General features: G+C 37.7%; 2 protein-coding genes and 1 non-coding gene across 3 annotated transcripts; all 3 read right to left on the bottom strand.

Annotated features, from left to right (window-relative positions):
* Positions 1-6,769: 6,769 nt before the first annotated feature.
* LOC116287206 (uncharacterized) lies at positions 6,770-9,683 on the bottom strand. Its single transcript, XM_031693845.2, has 3 exons — positions 9,513-9,683; positions 8,826-8,988; positions 6,770-7,756 (listed from the first exon to the last, which is right to left on the bottom strand). Exons 2-3 carry the CDS (start codon positions 8,979-8,981, stop codon positions 6,791-6,793), a joined length of 1,122 nt encoding a protein of 373 aa, XP_031549705.2. The 5' UTR covers positions 8,982-8,988; positions 9,513-9,683; the 3' UTR covers positions 6,770-6,790.
* Positions 9,684-10,527: 844 nt separating this feature from the next.
* Trnat-agu (transfer RNA threonine (anticodon AGU)) lies at positions 10,528-10,600 on the bottom strand. The gene has a single exon. It is a non-coding gene; the product is annotated as a tRNA-Thr (tRNA).
* A 2,488-nt stretch (positions 10,601-13,088) lies between these two features.
* Positions 13,089-15,790, bottom strand: LOC116287208 (matrix metalloproteinase-9-like). Its single transcript, XM_031693852.2, has 5 exons — positions 15,733-15,790; positions 15,109-15,264; positions 14,463-14,627; positions 13,462-13,626; positions 13,089-13,230 (listed from the first exon to the last, which is right to left on the bottom strand). The coding sequence occupies exons 1-5, from the start codon at positions 15,788-15,790 to the stop codon at positions 13,172-13,174; spliced, it is 603 nt and encodes a 200-aa protein (XP_031549712.2). The 3' UTR covers positions 13,089-13,171.
* Between the last annotated feature and the right edge of the window lie 1,880 nt (positions 15,791-17,670).

Below are 17,670 nucleotides of genomic sequence, written 5' to 3'. Positions count from 1 at the left end.
CTGAGGTAAAAAGAGAATTTCTCTGAGCAGCATATAAGGGACATTTAAAGAAAAAGTGCATAATTGATTATTTTTCAATTCCACATCTACATCGGGGAGAGGAAGAACAATTGATTTGAAACAAGTACTCGTTTAATGCCCAGGCTTGTAACCTTAATCGAGCATGTAGAACTGACGCTATTCTTGAAATAGAATAATTAAGGTGGCTGCCTACTTTTGAACGTTCTATTTGAGCCCACGATGTGCGCGCGCTCAAAAACCGCTGAAAAATCTACAAGATTTTATTGAAGAACCATACGCGTCTTGAGCTTCAACAGGGCAAAACCCTCAAATTTTGCACGGGACTCTATATTTTTTGATAGCTCATTCGAAAAAACTCCTAAAAATCTAGGTTACATTAACATTTTAGGAAAAGTTTAAATCAGTAACACATGAAAAAATAGATGTTTGTAGGGATTTTTGCTCAACTTTATGAGATTTTTAAGAGCACCGAAACTAAAAAATATGACAATTCAATGTATCTCTTTGCCTTTTTGTCGAAAATAACCATGTATTATTGTAGAAAGATTGACTAGCCTTCATTCGTGTAATCATATAGTCTGCAAATGACTATTATCTTATGAATCTTAATTTTTTTTCTAACCACTTCCGGTGGCACAATTTTTACTCCAAAAGCTCGTGCGTAGGCTTCCATTAAATGCGGATTATCTCGAAAACGAGCTCGGGACACCCTATTTTTCTTTACAGATTTGGAATGAGCATTATATTTCAATTCGGAAAATCGAAGTTTTAAAAAAAGTTTAAATCAATTTCCAAAAGTAGGCAGTCACCTTAAATAGTTTATTATATTTCAAAGAAAAAAACTTGTCACAGATATCTTTCTTAAGAATAGAAAGAGATTCAACATTCCTAATTTGCAAATCTAAAGAATTCCATAACTTATCAGCAGAAGGAAAAAAAGACTGCAGAAAACGTTCCGTCCTACGAGTAAAAAGACTAAAATTATAATTAGACCTTAGAGAACGAGTAGAACGTTGCTTAACTATTGCTGGTAACAAGTCCGAGAGATAGGAAGGAGTGACACCCGAAACAATTTTATAAAAATCTACACGTTTATGAACCTTACGTCTAGACTTTAACTCACTATTTACTTGTTCTCAATCTAGAATAATACCATACTCAAAGTACAGACCAGTGACGTACCAGATGTACCAAATGAACTGTGCAGTGTGGCTACACAGACTGAAGACTACGGTTGTGTCAATCAATGTACCTCAATGTATGTGGACAATGAACGACAAACGGAAAATAGAGATAGCGAAAGCAACGAAATAAGAGAAGAAGTAAACGAAGGTGATACGATTGATGCCAATGAGCAGAACACATTAAATAACACTGATGTGGACGAGAACCTTGATGAAGTTAGTGAAGACTATGAGATGGATGAGTCATTGGGCACCATAGTTACCAAGATGAAAGAAAGGAAGGAGCTTGTCCCAAATGTACAAACTAAGCACAAACGTAATACCAAGACTTATGACTGCTCTTACTGCAGTAGAACATTTAAGTGGAAAAGCGTACTTGATACTCATCTACGAACACATACCGGTGAAAAGGCATACCAGTGTTCGCATTGTCAAAAAGCATTTGCATTAAAAACTAATCTCGGACTTCATCTACGTACACATACCGGTGAAAAGCCATATGAATGTTCGTGTTGTGATAAAGCATTTATCACGAAATCGGAATTGAAAATCCATCTACGAAAACATACCGGTGAAAAGCCATATGAGTGTTCATATTGTGATAAAGCATATACAAAGAAAGATAATTTGAATGTCCATCTACGAAAACATACCGGTGAAAAGCCATATGAATGTTCGTTTTGTGATAAAGCATTTGCATTAAAAACTAATCTCGGAATTCATCTACGAAGACATACCGGTGAAAAGCCATAAGAATGTTCGTATTGTAAAAAGGCACTTGCAAAGAAATGTACTATCGATGTTCATCTACGAACACATACAGGTGTAAAGCCTAATAATTGTTCATTTTATCAAAAGGAATTTGCAAAGAATAATAATCTCGATCATCATCTACGAAAAAAATACCGGTGAAAAGCCATATGAATGTTGCTATTGTATTAAAGCATATACAAAGAAAACGAGTATGAACATCCATCTATTAACACATAAGGTGAAAAACGATATGAATGTTCGCATTCTGATAAAACATTTACAAAATATGAATACAGTATCCATCTACGAACACATACTGATACGGGTGAAAAGCCATATGAATGATCGCATTGTCCAAAGCATTTGTACGGAAAGGTGATCTCGATGTTTATCTACGAACACACACCGATGAAAAGCCATTTGAATGTTCTTATTGCGATAAATCATTTCATGCAAGAGCGAGTATCAGTTCCCATCTACGATTCCCTTGTAGGGTGGCCGATGTAGGACGTTATACTTGTCGCGCATGCAGGGCGTAACTTAGCAACGCTGTAATGATTTAGACAGCTGCCTTTGTCAAATAACGTTTGGCGCCAAATTTACTCATGCGTACTACGTTTGCCAGGTTAAAAACCGGTTTTAAAACTGGTCTTGTTCGTCCACGATTGTGGTCGGCGGTGTATCAAAGAAAGCTTCCTACATCGACGGAGCCTATTTTTCTGCCTCCAAAACAAAGGAAAAATAGGCTCTGCTAGCAGGAAACATCTACGAACTCATACCGGGGGAAAGGAGGGCCGTAGCAAAAATGTCTTGGAAAACTAAAAGGGGGGGGTTAAAAATTCACTTCACAACACATGATCATACACACACTTATGAGAATGTTTGATTACATCGATATTACGGGAAGGAATCTTATTTCTCATTTAGGGCTGGGGGTTCGATTGCGGACCAACCTTCACTAGATCTTTAATTTTGATGTGTTTGTTGTAATTTTCTGGGTGGATTCTGTTGGTGCTAAGGTCCTGCTTAGGCAAGACTTGTCTAGACATAATTTGCCGCTATTAGAGCAGATTTCATACGAGTGCGAGAGGTCACGGTTACGGTGAGGAATTTGGAATATTTTCATCTACACTGCACTGACACAGTCACGGCAAGGCGCTAACCGTGCCATAGAGCAGTTTTCGTATGACTGTGAAAACGTCGGTGCCGTATGCGTACCTTGCCGCACCGTGATGTTTTCTAGACTTTTGATTGAGGGATTTTTTTATTCGCGCAATGTGATTGGTCCGGCACTGCCGTCACATTGGCGTGACCGTGATGTTTTCTAGACTTTTGATTGGGGGATATTTTTCTTCCACAATGTGATTGGTCTGGCAGTGCCGTCACATTGGCTTGACCATGATGTTTTCTAGAATTTTGATTGGGGGATTTTTTTATTCGCGGTATTTTGGTCGGACAGAGCCGTGACATTGGCGTGACCGTGTCCGCGCCGTGTTTCGGACATTTGATTGGATGAACAGTAAATTCTCGAGCAATGTGATTGGTCTGGCTTATTGCTTGCCATGTCGCGTCCATGTTCGTGCCGTGAGCTTTTCACAGTCATACGAAAACTGCTCTAAGTTTTTCATAGTAATACGTTGTGCCGATCGTCGTATACAGTCACATGTGTTTGCGCCTGGTTGCCACGATATTGGACAAACTACCAGCACTCTACACTGTACTCTTACAAAGTATCTCAACCTTATATCTCATTTAACATAACTTGATCCCGCACGTTTTCTTATACAAAAATAGATGTTACAAAACTGGGGGGGGGGGGGGGGGGGGGTGGTAAAATTTGCTAAAGTCTTCCTCCGATACCAAAGAACGAATACGAGTATCTAAAAGTTATATTTCGTTGATGTTATAAAAATGGTTTTTTTTTAAAGAAATGTATAGAGCAAGAGTAGTAAAACAGTGTTTTTGAATATTTAAATTAAATTGAGCCTTTAAATGACTTTTAGTTTAACCACAGGGAGCCCACCGCATTAATGTTTAAAAAACTATCATGCATTTAATAAGCCTGAAGCGAGATGACGTTTTACCCTCGACTCTATACCATAATAGTTTTTAAAATTCTTTCATATTAAAATTTTTGATTCCTTAGAGAATACAGGAACAATAGTCATAATTAAAGAACAAAAGCAGTGTGAAAAGGATTACGGTCTAGAGACGGGGGTAAAACGTCATCTCGCTTCAGGCTTATTAATGCTGTTTTACGCGTTTAGAAAATAAGCACGAGAACGCGACAGTTTTTTGATTGGTTACCCCCCCCCCCCCCCCCCAAAAGCAAGGCATTATGGGGGTGTGAAAGTCGAGAATTGATGGGTTGCAAGCATTCCCAAGAGAGTTAAAAGACAAGAACATGGCGGCCATTGTGCTACCGTTAACAATGGATGCTAATGATCTAATGAGAAATCTTTTGTTAAATGGTACTAACATTGCCGCAATGTCGTAAGGTGTAAACGAAGAATAGGCTATCTGTAGAGAATAGAGACAAGGAGGGATGAAACTCTAGTCGGACCTTTCAGACAAAGTTGCTTTTAAAAATTCATGAAATGTCTTGTAAGCTTTAAACCTCAAAATCCCAAAGCTTGGAAAGATTGCTCAAAATATACTTGATATCGTTATTATTTAACTTCATAATAATAAAAAACTAGTTAATAATACAAGCAACGAACGCAGCGATTTCAATTAAATTTGTGACTTCTGTTTATCTTTGCATGTTAGATGATTAAGGCTTCTTCAGTTTTGAACTGAAGAATTTAAATAACGACCATTTCTTTAAAACTCATCGTAGTGATAAGTTTGGGTTGAGCGCCAGGGTGCGAGGGGTGTGATCGCGCGCGCCTGAGTAACCAGCGCGTTCACAGAGGTGACCACACAAAGGCGGCAGAGCTTGTAGCTGATAAGAGAAAATAGTCATGGAGTCAACTGCTGCATACTTCACGTTCAAGTAGATGTCTTCTTTCGACTGTTCGATCCCAACTCTTTTCAGCCTCAGGTACCCACACAGCAGGGCAAAAGAACCATTTATGTTACACCATGTTTAACATAGGGAGCGCGTACAGCTATGATGATGATAATAATAATAATAATGATAATGATGATAATGATGATGATGATGATGATGTTGATGATGATAATAATAATGATAATACTAATAATATTTTTGTTTACCCTTTACCGATCGGTTGGACACGATAGAACAGCTGGTATGAACCGGTGATCAGCAATATAAAATCTATGAAAATCTAAATAAAATCTATACTAAAATCTGCGATTAAGATCCTAAAAGTATAAATATAAGAAAAGGGAAAAATAAGTATAATACTATACATATATACACAGAAACACACAAAAAAACCGCGCCCACTAAATATATATTTAATAATGTATATAACGTAACGTAACAAGTTACGTTATAGCCAACGTAACAACGTTACCCTTAATCGATAAATGATAAATGGAATTGGACAAAACAAGTTCGCAAACAACAAAGTTTCCATTCGCGGGTAAACGGAAGCACTAGCCTGTATCTTTCCCATCTGGGGGACAAAACTGGAAGAACTTCCTTTGTCAAATAGCGTACGACAGACGCGAAGAAGAACCGTGAGGACTGCAGTAGATCCCCGGGATCGGCGTGGGTGATGGGACAGCCACCTTGCAGACCTCAACTCCTGCCAACGCAAACGAGTTCAGGCGTCAACGATTGGGTTTTGAATCATTACAATTTTAGGACCCCTTTTGTTCTTATTATACATCAATGACTTACCTAAGGCCCCGTCCACACATATCCGCAAATTTTTTTTTGCGAATACGGGTTGCGTCCACACGTGTCCGCAAATTTTTGTGTCCGTATCCGCAAATTTTACGAAAACGGATACGTTTGGACGGTGAAAACGATTCGAATACGCTGCGTGTGGACGCAAACATTTTCGTACCCGCAAAAAATAATTTGCGGATACAAAAATTTCCGGATACTTGTGGACGGGGCCTAAATGTCTGACTTATTCTGAGCCACGAATGTATACTGACGATACAAGCATAACATTTACTAGCAAAGATATCAGTCAAATTAATGAATGCGTAAGGCCTAGGGCAAACGTGGAACTTTCCATTCACCGAACTCATCAAAAACAATGGATATCAGGTGATAATGAGGCGGCATTTTTTGATGTAATTAAGTTCGGTGCATGGAAAGTTCCACGTTTGCCCTAGGCCTAAGTTAACTCTTAATATCCCTTTTGATTGGGGGATTTTTTTATTCGCGTAATGTGATTGGTCGGACAGTGCCGTGACATTGGCGTGACCGTGTCCGCGCCGTGTTTCGGACATTTGATTGGATGAATAGTAAATTCTCGAGCAGAGGAGGGGGAGGGGGAGGGGGAGGGGGGAAGGAAGGCCTGACACAAATGCATTCATTGGCTCGTGTCAAACATCCAGATTCTCAATGTTTCACTGATTGGGTAATTAAACAAAAGAACATTATCCGAAATTTCTTTTAAAATTATGTATGCAGACTACAAATACTTATAAATATAAATACTAACTAGGTGAAATTATATATAACTAAATTTAAAATATCCGGATATATTTAATTTCACCTAGTTAGTATTTACATTTATTAATTTACTTTTTATTATATTATTACATTACGTTCGTATTTATATTTATAAGTATTTGTAGTATGAAATGCTAAAAACACCGCCACCCCTCCCCCCCCCCCCAGTTTGTGTTCGTAGATAAATACTCATATTTGTTTTCCTTATATATGCTTTATCACAATAAGATCACTTATGTGGGTTGTCACCGATATGTGTTTGTAAATGGATTTTCAACGACGTTTTCCTAGCAAATGCTTTATCACAATACGAGCATTTATATGGCTTTTCACCGGTATGTGTTCTTAGATGATCATTGAGATGATTTTTCTGTGAAAATGCTCTATCACAATACGAACACTCATATGGCTTTTCACAGGTATGTGTTCTTAGGTGGCGATTGAGATCACCTTTTTGTGCAAATGCTTTATCACAATACGAACATTTATATGGCTTCTCTCCGGTATGTGTTCGTAGATGGATTTTCAATTTTGTTTTCGTAGTAAATGCTTTATCACAAGAGGAACATTCAAATGGCTTTTCGCCCCCCGTATTTGTTCGTAGTTGGGTATTTAATGCTGCTTTCTCTGCAAATGCCTTATCACAATACCAATATTCGAATGGCTTTTCACCTGTATGTAATAGTAAGTGGCATTTGAGAGACGCATTCTGTGTAAATGCTTTATCACAATACGAACATTTATATGGCTTTTCACCGGTATGTGTTCGTACATGAACAACAAGGTTAGCTTTCCACTTAAATGTTTTACTGCAGTAAGAGCAGTCATAAGTCTTGGTATCACTTTCGTGCTGGGGTTGTACATTTTGCACAATCTCCTTTTCTATTATCTTGGTAACTATGGTACTCAATGACTCATCCATCTCATAGTCTTCACTAACTTCATCAAGGTTCTTGTCAACATCAGTGTTATTGAACGTGTTCTGCTCATTGACATCACTAGCATCATCATCATCGCTTACTTCCTCTTTTATTTTGTTGCTTTCGATCTCTCTATTTTCCATTTGTCGTTCATTGTCCACATACATTGAGGTACATTGATTGACACATCCGTAGTCTTCAGTCTGTGTAGCCACACTGCACAGTTCATTTCGTACATCTGGTACATCATTGGTCTGTACTCTGAGGATGCTGTTCTAGATTGACAACAAGTATAAAAAAATTAGAATCATGTTCCTGCTACATAACAATATCTGAAAGCTTATGCTTATTTCCATTGCCTTAATGACCTCAGTTTCTAAAGGACAGTCCATACTTATAACGCATAGATATAACGCGCCCTCTGATTGGTCAATTACCGTTTTATATAGATTTAGATTTAGATTAGATCTATTTATTAACCTCCTTAGTATAGATAAACCGTCTTTCGGATGTTGGCTAATAAATTAATGTTTTACATATATACAATGCTACATACATTTTTAGCATATACATATATATATATATATATATGTACAAGAAAAGTGACATACAAAATATATTTAGTTAACACAAAATCTGTATCTGGTCGTAAATAATATAAGTCGTAAATAATATAAGTGATCAAGGGATGCTGTTGTTTCTCAACATATAAATCAACATAGATCGTGAGAATGTGATGTCAGCTGCGCGCGCAATGTTTTGTTTGTTTCTTATGTTTTATATTATTTCTTTTGAGTTAATCGTTAGTTATATCTTAGTTATTTTATAAAAGAGATAGAAAACTCCCCTTGCTTGTGCTACATTGAGTTATACAAGCACTTGGGAAATTGCGTGAGCCCTCGAGAAGTGCCAAGAACCACTCACCTATGGCTTGTGTTCTCCTAGCACTTCTCTCGGACTCATGCAATTTCCCGCGTGCTTGTATAACTCAACATAGCATGCGTGCTCTTTTTCTATCTCTTCATTATAGTACATGAATACTTTATAAAGATCAAAACAAAACACAGCACTGCACAGCACTGCACAGCACAGCACAGCACTGCACAGCACAGCACAGCACAGCACAGCACAGCACAGCACAGCACAGCACAGCACAGCACAGCACAGCACAGCACAGCACAGCACAGCACAGCACAGCACAGCACAGCACAGCACAGCACAGCACAGCACAGCACAGCACAGCACAGCACAGCACAGCACAGCACAGCACAACAAAGCACAGCACAGCACGCAGCGCGCCACAGCAGGGAAAGGCACAGCGAGCAGACTAAAGCAGAGACTTACCTCACAGTGAGTAGAATTTCTGTTCCATCTGTGTTCTCCAGTCTTAATGTTGTAATGAAACAAAATCTCTCCAGATTCACAAGCATATCCAAACCAATCTGACTCTGTTTCATCTGAGTCCATGTCCTCTCTTTTTATATGGTTACCTGACTCCATTTGAATACTGAAATAAATATGAAAGGAACACTATTAGCACACAGTGAAAATGGCGATGGAGCTAAGATATTTCAGCTTCAGCAGTAAGAAAGATACTTTCCCTTTACAAAATTGTTAGTATATACAATTATCAAGTTCCTGGTTGCCGAGACAAATGCAGGGTAAATTACCTTGCAAATAAAAGATCTATTAAGCTTTGGCAGCTGTATTACATAAAGGGACAACCACTACAGAGCTAGTTTCTAACTAATTAGAAGCCTAAAGATCAAATTACAATCTAAAAATTGATTTTTAAGGATGGAGGGAAACTGAAGAATGTGACTGATATATCAAAATACCTATATAGTGCAAACAATTAATCCGTGAAACACTAATTACTGAATAGTACAAAATAGTGCTAATTAAATAATAGAAAACAATGGAATTTGCATGAAATTGTGCTATTTAGTATTACTAAAGTTTCACGGTTATATTGTTTGCACTCTATAATCACTGGCATATTATTTACATAAATCAGTAATAGAGTCCTACCTCAGATTTTTTAACCTTGGGCTTCCTGAGGGGAAAAACAAGATGAACCAGACAACAGACTTTGAATGAAAATCATTTCCTAATCAATAAAATGGCCTAGCATGATTTTGCTCTGTTAAATATTCTTCAGTTTGGTAAACTACTAAAGCATCAGTAATCGCATCACTTTACCAAAGTTCTCCAATACACTGCACTATTTAATTGTTTGACAAGCTAGAACAGGCAAACAAGCGTAAATGTATAGAATAATGCTTTTATATTATAATTTACTGGTATATTTATCTTCGCTTCGTAGATGTTACAGATTATTTCGTGACAGCGTCGTTTCCAAATGACTCGAGTCATCAGCACTTTGATCCTACGAACAGCACTAAATACCCACTGAACAACGCAATACATCCTTACCGACTTACCTGACGTATCAGTTGATAGAAAACAATCTGTTTGTGTAGGAATATCGACCAAAATAACAGGATATTTGCGAAAATAATTAAGCACAGTCACCAAAGGTGAGATGGGAAGGACCACAGGGAGCCCAATAACATATGTTTAGGGTGTTGTAGAAATGGGACTATTGCTGTAGGTGGGTTTTTCATTTGATTATTCGTGAGTATAAGCTGCGTACGTGGCATCCAACATTTATTTAAAATATGGAAAGTCTTCACTGACAATAATCCTAAAAAAATTTTGTTTGTCTTGTGAATTGCTAGTCTACTTTTAATTCGGCTAAAACTTTACTCGTTATGTATGAGTTAAAAGGGACCGCGGAGCATATTGAAAAGTTGTGGGGGGGGTCTGGCATTTGAAAATTTTAGCATATTCTCAATCCAATTTTTTTTTGGGAAAAGTTTTTTCGATTTGTATTCGTATTTTTGGCGCAAAAAGTGGAGAGGCTGCACCTCCTCCTCCCCCTCCCCTGCAAACGTCTTAATATTGAAATATTTGCTCTTGATATTTGGGAAGTGCTCTTGGAAATTACATACAAAAAGTGTAAAGATACTCAAAAATATTTCTAAGCCTTTGGAGAGACTCGAACTCTCGACCCCTGGTTTACTAGACCAGTGCTCTAACCACTGAGCTACAAAGGCACTGGATTGAAAAATAATAAGCAAAGATGTGCTACTTTCTCATGGTTAAGCTGGGTGGTAGGTGTTTCGACATATTTTTTAAAAAACGTCGTAAAAATAAAGGTGGAGTGAAAGGAGTGTGTAGATGAGTAAACCTGTGAAGGGAATAAACTTGATTAATAAACCTGTGTCGTTTGGCCGATCAAACTCCAATAATCTAGTACCCAGAGCCTGCGTTTCCTCTGGCCTGCGGAGAAGAACGACGACATTGGAATAACCCAGTTTTTGAGACCAGGATTTCTTAGACTTCCGGTATAAAAGCGCATGCGTTCAAATACTTGCCAAAAACGAAATAAAAAATTATATTCCCGATTTCTAATTTTTATTTTGATCAGAATTAAATACAGAACTGTTTGAAAGCATGATTTTCAGATTGATTATATTTCACTTCCGGAAAATTGCGAATGCGCCAAAAACGACATTGGTCAAACTCCAATCTCGTACCCAGAGCCCTTATTTCTTACTGCGCATGCTCGACGAAATAATTGGGCTCTGGAAAACTCCAAACCGGAAGACCCAGATTCTGGGTTTCTCGCACATGCGCATTATGACAGACTAGGTAAATTCAAAATGGCGGACGATGTTTAACGAGCATGTGAATTTGCGCTTGGAAAATTAGGTTTTGAAGATGGTTTTCAGTTAAATTAAATCCGAAAATATCTATTGGATGGACATCAATACAATTTCCATTACAAAACCGGCAAGTTTTGAAAAATCCGACCCTACAGGCTTTTTTGGTTGTACTTAATTCGAGACGCCATCTTGTTTATTTTCCCTAGTACTGTAATTTTTACTTCCGGTATCTTCCTTTGTTCTCGAGAACCAATCACAGCACAGGAAATATTGGAGTTTTCCAGAGCCCAATTATTTCGTCGAGCATGCGCAGTAAGAAATAAGGGCTCTGGGTACGAGAGTGGTCAAACTCATCCTGAACTTTTGCGCTTGGATACCAGGCCAAACATTTGATGAAGAGGAGCAAAAAGAAGAAAAGAAAAAATAGAAGCATATAAAAAGAGTGGTTAGCAGAGCAAGGTTTTAATCCTTGGACCTCTGGGCTATAGAAGAACAGTTCATGCAAAGGTTTACTGAACTTAGAGAATCCGGTTATCGATCCCGGTACCTCTTGCATGCTAAGCGAGCGCTCTATCGTCCCATGTAAGGGAATCCGGACTTATGGTGGATTCCTGATTGCAAGCGCTGGATTCTGGATTCCGGGACTCTGGATTACGGATTCCAAGCGCTGGATTCCGGATTCCAAAACTTTTGTATTTCGGATTCCGGACCGTTAATTTTCAGGTACTTTCTCTGAAAATTATATTTGATATACTTGCCATTATAAGTAAAATCGTCTAACAATTAAATCAGCATCCGATGACAGATATTCTTGGTGGAGATATTACACAGTGGGGGAGGGGCTACATCGGTTCAGTCTAGGTCGAGGCGATAGCATTTGAGTGTATACTTTGAATTTCAAACTAGCGGATTCCGGATCCCAAAATGGTGGATTTCAGATTCCATTATGAACTGGATTCCAAAACCTTAAATTTCGTGGATTCCGGATTCCCTTATATAGCTCTACCATTTGAGCTAAAGTAAAGAGGCTCATTATGAAGCAAAGGCAAATAATTGTTATAAACAATCACTTTTTCCAACTGGGCTTTCTTCATGTATTTTATTTTCAAACAAAATTGTTCACAACTTTATAGTAAGTTTTGTCATTTATATCTTTAGGTGTCGATCTAACCACACGATCCGGTAATCTCTTGAAGAAGATCTGTGAACTGAAAAATATGAGAAAACGATATTAAATGAATGATTAAACAGTACATTGTCAAACGGGTGAGTGGAAAAGGTTTCCAAAATACACCAGCAGACCAATATGGGTAGATTAATTATGTGCTTAAGCCATTTAAATTCACAGACATACGAAAGGCAGATTCACATGTTAGATAGAGGATATTACATGGGTGCGCGGCGATACGAAATTTATCTTCGAGTGTTGAAAAGATCTCGAGTTATTCGAGTTCGGCTACCAGGGTGCTGCAAAAAGCTTTGGAAAAGTTCCGCATCGAATCGAATACGTTTCTTTCAAGTATACTACTTCAAAAGCAAGTAGGAACTCCGTTCCCTAACACTGAATCTCTTGATTTTATACCTTTTTAAGATACTGCAACAAAATCCCAAGAACTTTACGAACGACAATCTAATTTCTACTTAAAGTATTTTATACTTTGAGCTTGAATGATTATCGAATGAGTGCTAAACGTAAACTACTGACTTAAGGCTAGTACACGGTACGTCATGCCGTAGCACTGAAATGGTTTCCATTGTCTCCAAGTAAATTAAGCCAATCACAACGAATTTTGCATATCGTTTCCCACTCATACGAAAACCGCTTGAAAGTGTCGAGGTTTATTCTCACCTTACTTAGGCACAGTTGCCCCATTTCTTGTCCTTGTCGTAGTTTGTAGTGGTAGCACACCAACGACGGCTGTGGTTTTTCGTAATACACGTGTTGTAGCTATGTCCCCGTTAGACGAAAAGAAAAGCACAGCCTTCACCTGAGGTGGTTTTCACACCGGAATAAAATCCTGTCCAAAAAGAAAAAGCAGTATTTCCACGTGACTTAAAACTAGAAACGTTTTTAGAGTACAAACACTAAAAGTGCGCAACACTTTGCACTATTTAGTAGTAAATCATTGCTAATTAAACAATCGAAAACAATAGGATTCACATAATTTGGCAGTATTTAGTGGTATCTATGTTACACACTTATAGTGTTTGTACTCTATATGTCGTTTGTATATATAATTTGTCTGTACCTGCACACGTTCCACTCTTGTAGTCCTTGTTGTATTTAGCTGTAGTAGAACACCAAGGGCTGCTTCTATTCTTGGTAATATAGCTTTTGTACTCTACTCCAAAATACGTAAAGGGAAAGACACAGTACTCTCCATCAAGTGTCTTCACGCCAGATGAGGCGAAACCTGCAACAAAAGTACATACTGATATGACAAAGATCTAGGTTCTCTCCTCAGGAATGTGCTAATGAATTGAACAATTCTTCGCCTGCTATTCAAATTTTCATTCACATGTGAATGTATTAAATTTTGGGCTCAGTAAACAGCTCTTGTTCAAAAGGAAAGAAAACTAAGCATTTTTTAATGTTTCTGTCACCCAGCTCTTCAAAATAATGACGGTTCAAGTTACTTTTTTGTAGATTTTGATGATGAAGTAAAGCGATAAAATATTACTAATGAATAACATTACACAACGTTTACCTGAACGTCATTATCAAGTGATAAAACTGAGAAAACGTTGACTTATATACACGAATAATAATGAGTATAAAAAGGTGTAAATACGAAGAACGAATGTAATTTAAGTTGTACAATAAAATGGCGAACAAAGAAAGAAAAATAAAACACTAATAAAATACTTTAGCCCAAATAGAGTCACTTTGAATATTTAAGCTAGGTTTCAGTTTGTTAATAAACAACATTTCATTAATCAAACAATCCCATTTTGACGAGCATTTCTTTAAAAAGTTAATGTTCTTGAAACTTCGAAACGTAGTTAAAGTTATTTGATAATATTTTATCGCTTAACTTCGTTATCATCAAAAAGGTCCAAGTTACGGAGGCAAAATCCCCAATACTCTATACAAGTTGTAAAAGTCACTTACAAAAACCGCGTAACGATATCGAAAAGACTTGTGGTTTTGGCAAATAGCTTCTGTCGGGGATTATCGCGGGCGGAATTCAAAGCGCCTCTTCGTGAAGTTAATGAAATATCAAAGATAATGTTTTAGCTTTATTTTTACCCGCACAGTTTCCCCGCTTTTCATCTTTGTCGAAGTTGACTGTTGTAGAGCACCAGGGACGATGTTGGCCCTTGGAAGTACAGCTCTTGTACACCACATCTTCGAAAATGAATGGAAAGACACAGTATTCTCTCGAGGTTGTTTTTACTCCGGAAGACGTGAACCCTAGAGATAAGAATGAAAGTATTTTGAATGTATGAGCTGAGGAAAAAAGCAAAATTCGTCAGTGACAGCCGATAAGTGAGCGGTTTTTGTAAACCTTCTTGAAGCCTTAAATTGAAAGTAATATTCTACGGTCCAGACAAAATACAAGGATTACGAGGCAATTTTATACTCCTTTTGCAGCACAAACAACTATTGAAACAAATTCATAATCGATTTTCCTCGATCAGGGATTTAAATTCTGAGATATTCTAGAGAATTTGTTAAGCTTGTGGGACATAGCAACGGTAACTATGGGGATTCATAGGCATACACGTCTTTGATTAATCTGTTCTCGAAAATCATGTGTAAAATTTAAAATCTTTGAAAATCTTAAGTCTGTTCTTGAAAATGTCAATGTAATTACCAATATTAACGGTGTTTATTATAGTTCCATATGGCTCGTCTCGCCGAATCTATCAGAGAACAATAACATATGATATACCTGCACAGTTTCCCCACATTTTATCACTGTTGTATTTAGATGTCGTAGAGCACCAGGGACGGTTGTGATCTTTGGTAGTGCAGCTCCTGTATACCACACCCTTGTAGGTGAACGGCAAGGCACAGTATCCCCCGGCAGTTGTCAATGTTCTCGAACCTACCGGTAGAACAATTACATGAAATGCACTTAAAACTCTAAAAAGATGCCTTCAGATTTCATCAATACCTTGAAACAACCTCTGGGCTGATGTAAGCCTAAGTCGGGGCAAGGTTGACTAACAGATCGATCCCTAGCCTGAAGCAACCCATTCCGGGATGATCAAAATCAGAGCATGACTAACTCACAGACTGAACCCTGGAACACCCCGGGGCTCTGTATGCTGATCAAAGTCAGGGCATGGCTATCTCATCACAGATCTATTTAGAATTTAGCGCTAGCTATAAGTATATAGGAGAGAGGAAAACTGAAAAACTCGGAACTAGACCCTCGAACCAAGGTACAGACCCAAAAAACCTCTTATGTTATGCCATGTCCAGGAATCTAATACATCGATACGAATTTCAAGATTTCCGAACCGAGGTTAAACAATTTAAAGACATCAAGTTTGTCAAATAACAAACCTACACTTGCCAGCATTATTCTCAGTCACAAGAAGAACCACAAGAAACGTCAAAAGGATCATGTTGCTCGACGTAAAGATAAACCTCGTCTTCCGCAGCTAAAGGAAATCAAGTGATGATAAAAACTTAACACAGGCTTTATATAAGAAGGGAAGGATTATTCACAAAGTATTCATGCATGAGGATATTTTGTACGTTACATCATCACCGCCATGTTGATGGAATTTAACAAAAGATTCCTCACTTGCGTTCTTTGTTTATACCATGAACAACATGGACGCCATTGCTTTGTCTTGAGGCTCTTTTGAGAATGGTTGCAAAATAACGTGTGCATGGCGGATCAGATTTAAGCTCTTTCTTTCTCTCTCTTCATGACAGTGTGGGGTTATGTAACCCATTTATCTATAACAGCGAATTTGAAAGGTTTTTTAGAAAGGGGCACTTGGATGAAAACGCCCCAGTTTTTGAAAGTCCGAATAATTGAAGTATTTGAGGATAATATGCCCTCAATTATGACTATGTAAACATGGCTAGTAAAATTTTTAGCCTGGGAGTCACTTGCAGATGAGAAAGTTTAGTTTAAAAGCAAAAAGAACAATAGGGTTGAGTAAATGACGTCATCTACTCACGATTTAGATGCTGAATAAAATTGATAATTTTTATCCCCCACTTTTTACCGTGAAGAAAATATGTTGCTTGACTACTATCTATAGATAAGTTTAAACAAGTTCCAAGTCATTTCCAATAATTTTTATCGATTTTCACCCAAGTGCCCCTTTAAAGGTGTGGGATTGTCTCACTCTAGCCTGAACATCGCATATGGATTAAGGCCCACAAATGCAGAATTGAAGCCAATTTTCTAAGAACATGCAAGAAATAGCTAGAAAGCAATGAACTTATTATGTACGGGAGTTATCATGAAGATGCTGCAATGAAATGTTTCACTCAACAATTTGTTTCAAAACTTGATACATGCAGTCGTTGCTTGTACCTCGTTCAAATTTCTTGCGAAGTTTCAGCGCGATTTGGGGCCGTTTAGTGTTTTTTTTTCAAAATCCACTGCAGTATCTTTACATGATATACATAACTCCCATACATTCCCTTATAAACCATACACAGCGGAACCTTGTTTGGACTGCCTGTGTTTTACCCAACTTTATCATTTTACAATTTGAAAAGTGTAGAATATTCATGCGGTCCCGAGGTTGTCGAGAACCTTGGAGATTCTCGAATTTCAGCGGTTCGTAATTCTATTCATTTTATCTATCCTATTATTTTATTATATTTGTGAAATATTTAATTACAAATTAGCACAGTAATATGCACGAAAAAATCCAAATGAGTTAAATTTATGCCAAGAATCTTAAAACGCTCGTGCGTGGTTTCCATAGCAACTTGAGATTGACCTTTTTTAGAACAAAATATTCAAAGGTCTAAAACTGACTATTTGACTATATCATCACTGAATCTTAAAAACTTGAGTATAGGTAGTTTCTCTCGTTATTTGAAGGCTTTATTGCAAGCATTTGATAAAAGCAGTCACACCAAAATATTATAACAGTTCGCTTCCTCTATAATCAGTAACTTTGTAAACTGATATCTTACTGTTTTTAAATTCAAACAGAATTGAAATTCTCGATATGAATATTCTTCGATTGCACGTTACGTCATCGCGGCCATGTTGGTGCCATTTAACAACAGATTACTCATTAGCATCCATTGTTAACGGCACCACAATGGCCGCCATGCTTTTGTCTTTTGACTCTCTTGGGAATGCTTGCAACCCATCAATAGTAAACAGAAGACAAATTTCTATATACTCAACAAAATAGTGTACCGATAATTTCATTTGCGGTCTATTTCGACTGAGGCCGGAGAAGGCGTTTGACCGTGAGGATACTTTGAAGGGCGCGTTACGAGGGTCAAATCGAAGTCTGTTAAT

The sequence above is a fragment of the Actinia tenebrosa genome, unplaced genomic scaffold (genome assembly GCF_029948245.1).
Source record: "Actinia tenebrosa isolate PJP-AT-01 unplaced genomic scaffold, QUT_ActTen_1.0 PGA_scaffold5__44_contigs__length_20552954, whole genome shotgun sequence".
In the NCBI taxonomy this organism is placed as follows: Eukaryota; Metazoa; Cnidaria; class Anthozoa; order Actiniaria; family Actiniidae; genus Actinia; species Actinia tenebrosa.
The sequence above is the reverse complement of the archived record's forward strand: the minus strand, read 5'-3'. Positions and strand labels throughout refer to the sequence as shown.

What these genes read in the sequence shown, in the direction of transcription:
- LOC116287206 (XM_031693845.2), bottom strand. Translation starts at nt 8,981, where the DNA reads ATGGAGTCAGGTAACCATATAAAAAGAGAGGACATGGACTCAGATGAA. An exon ending in GAAATTCTACTCACTGTGAG is followed by an intron (nt 7,757 to 8,825) that starts GTAAGTCTCTGC and finishes TTGTCAATCTAG; the next exon opens with AACAGCATCCTCAGAGTACA.
- LOC116287208 (XM_031693852.2), bottom strand. Translation starts at nt 15,790, where the DNA reads ATGATCCTTTTGACGTTTCTTGTGGTTCTTCTTGTGACTGAGAATAAT. An exon ending in AAAGCGGGGAAACTGTGCGG is followed by an intron (nt 13,627 to 14,462) that starts GTAAAAATAAAG and finishes CTTTTGTTGCAG; the next exon opens with GTTTCGCCTCATCTGGCGTG. An exon ending in CAAGAGTGGAACGTGTGCAG is followed by an intron (nt 13,231 to 13,461) that starts GTACAGACAAAT and finishes CTTTTTGGACAG; the next exon opens with GATTTTATTCCGGTGTGAAA.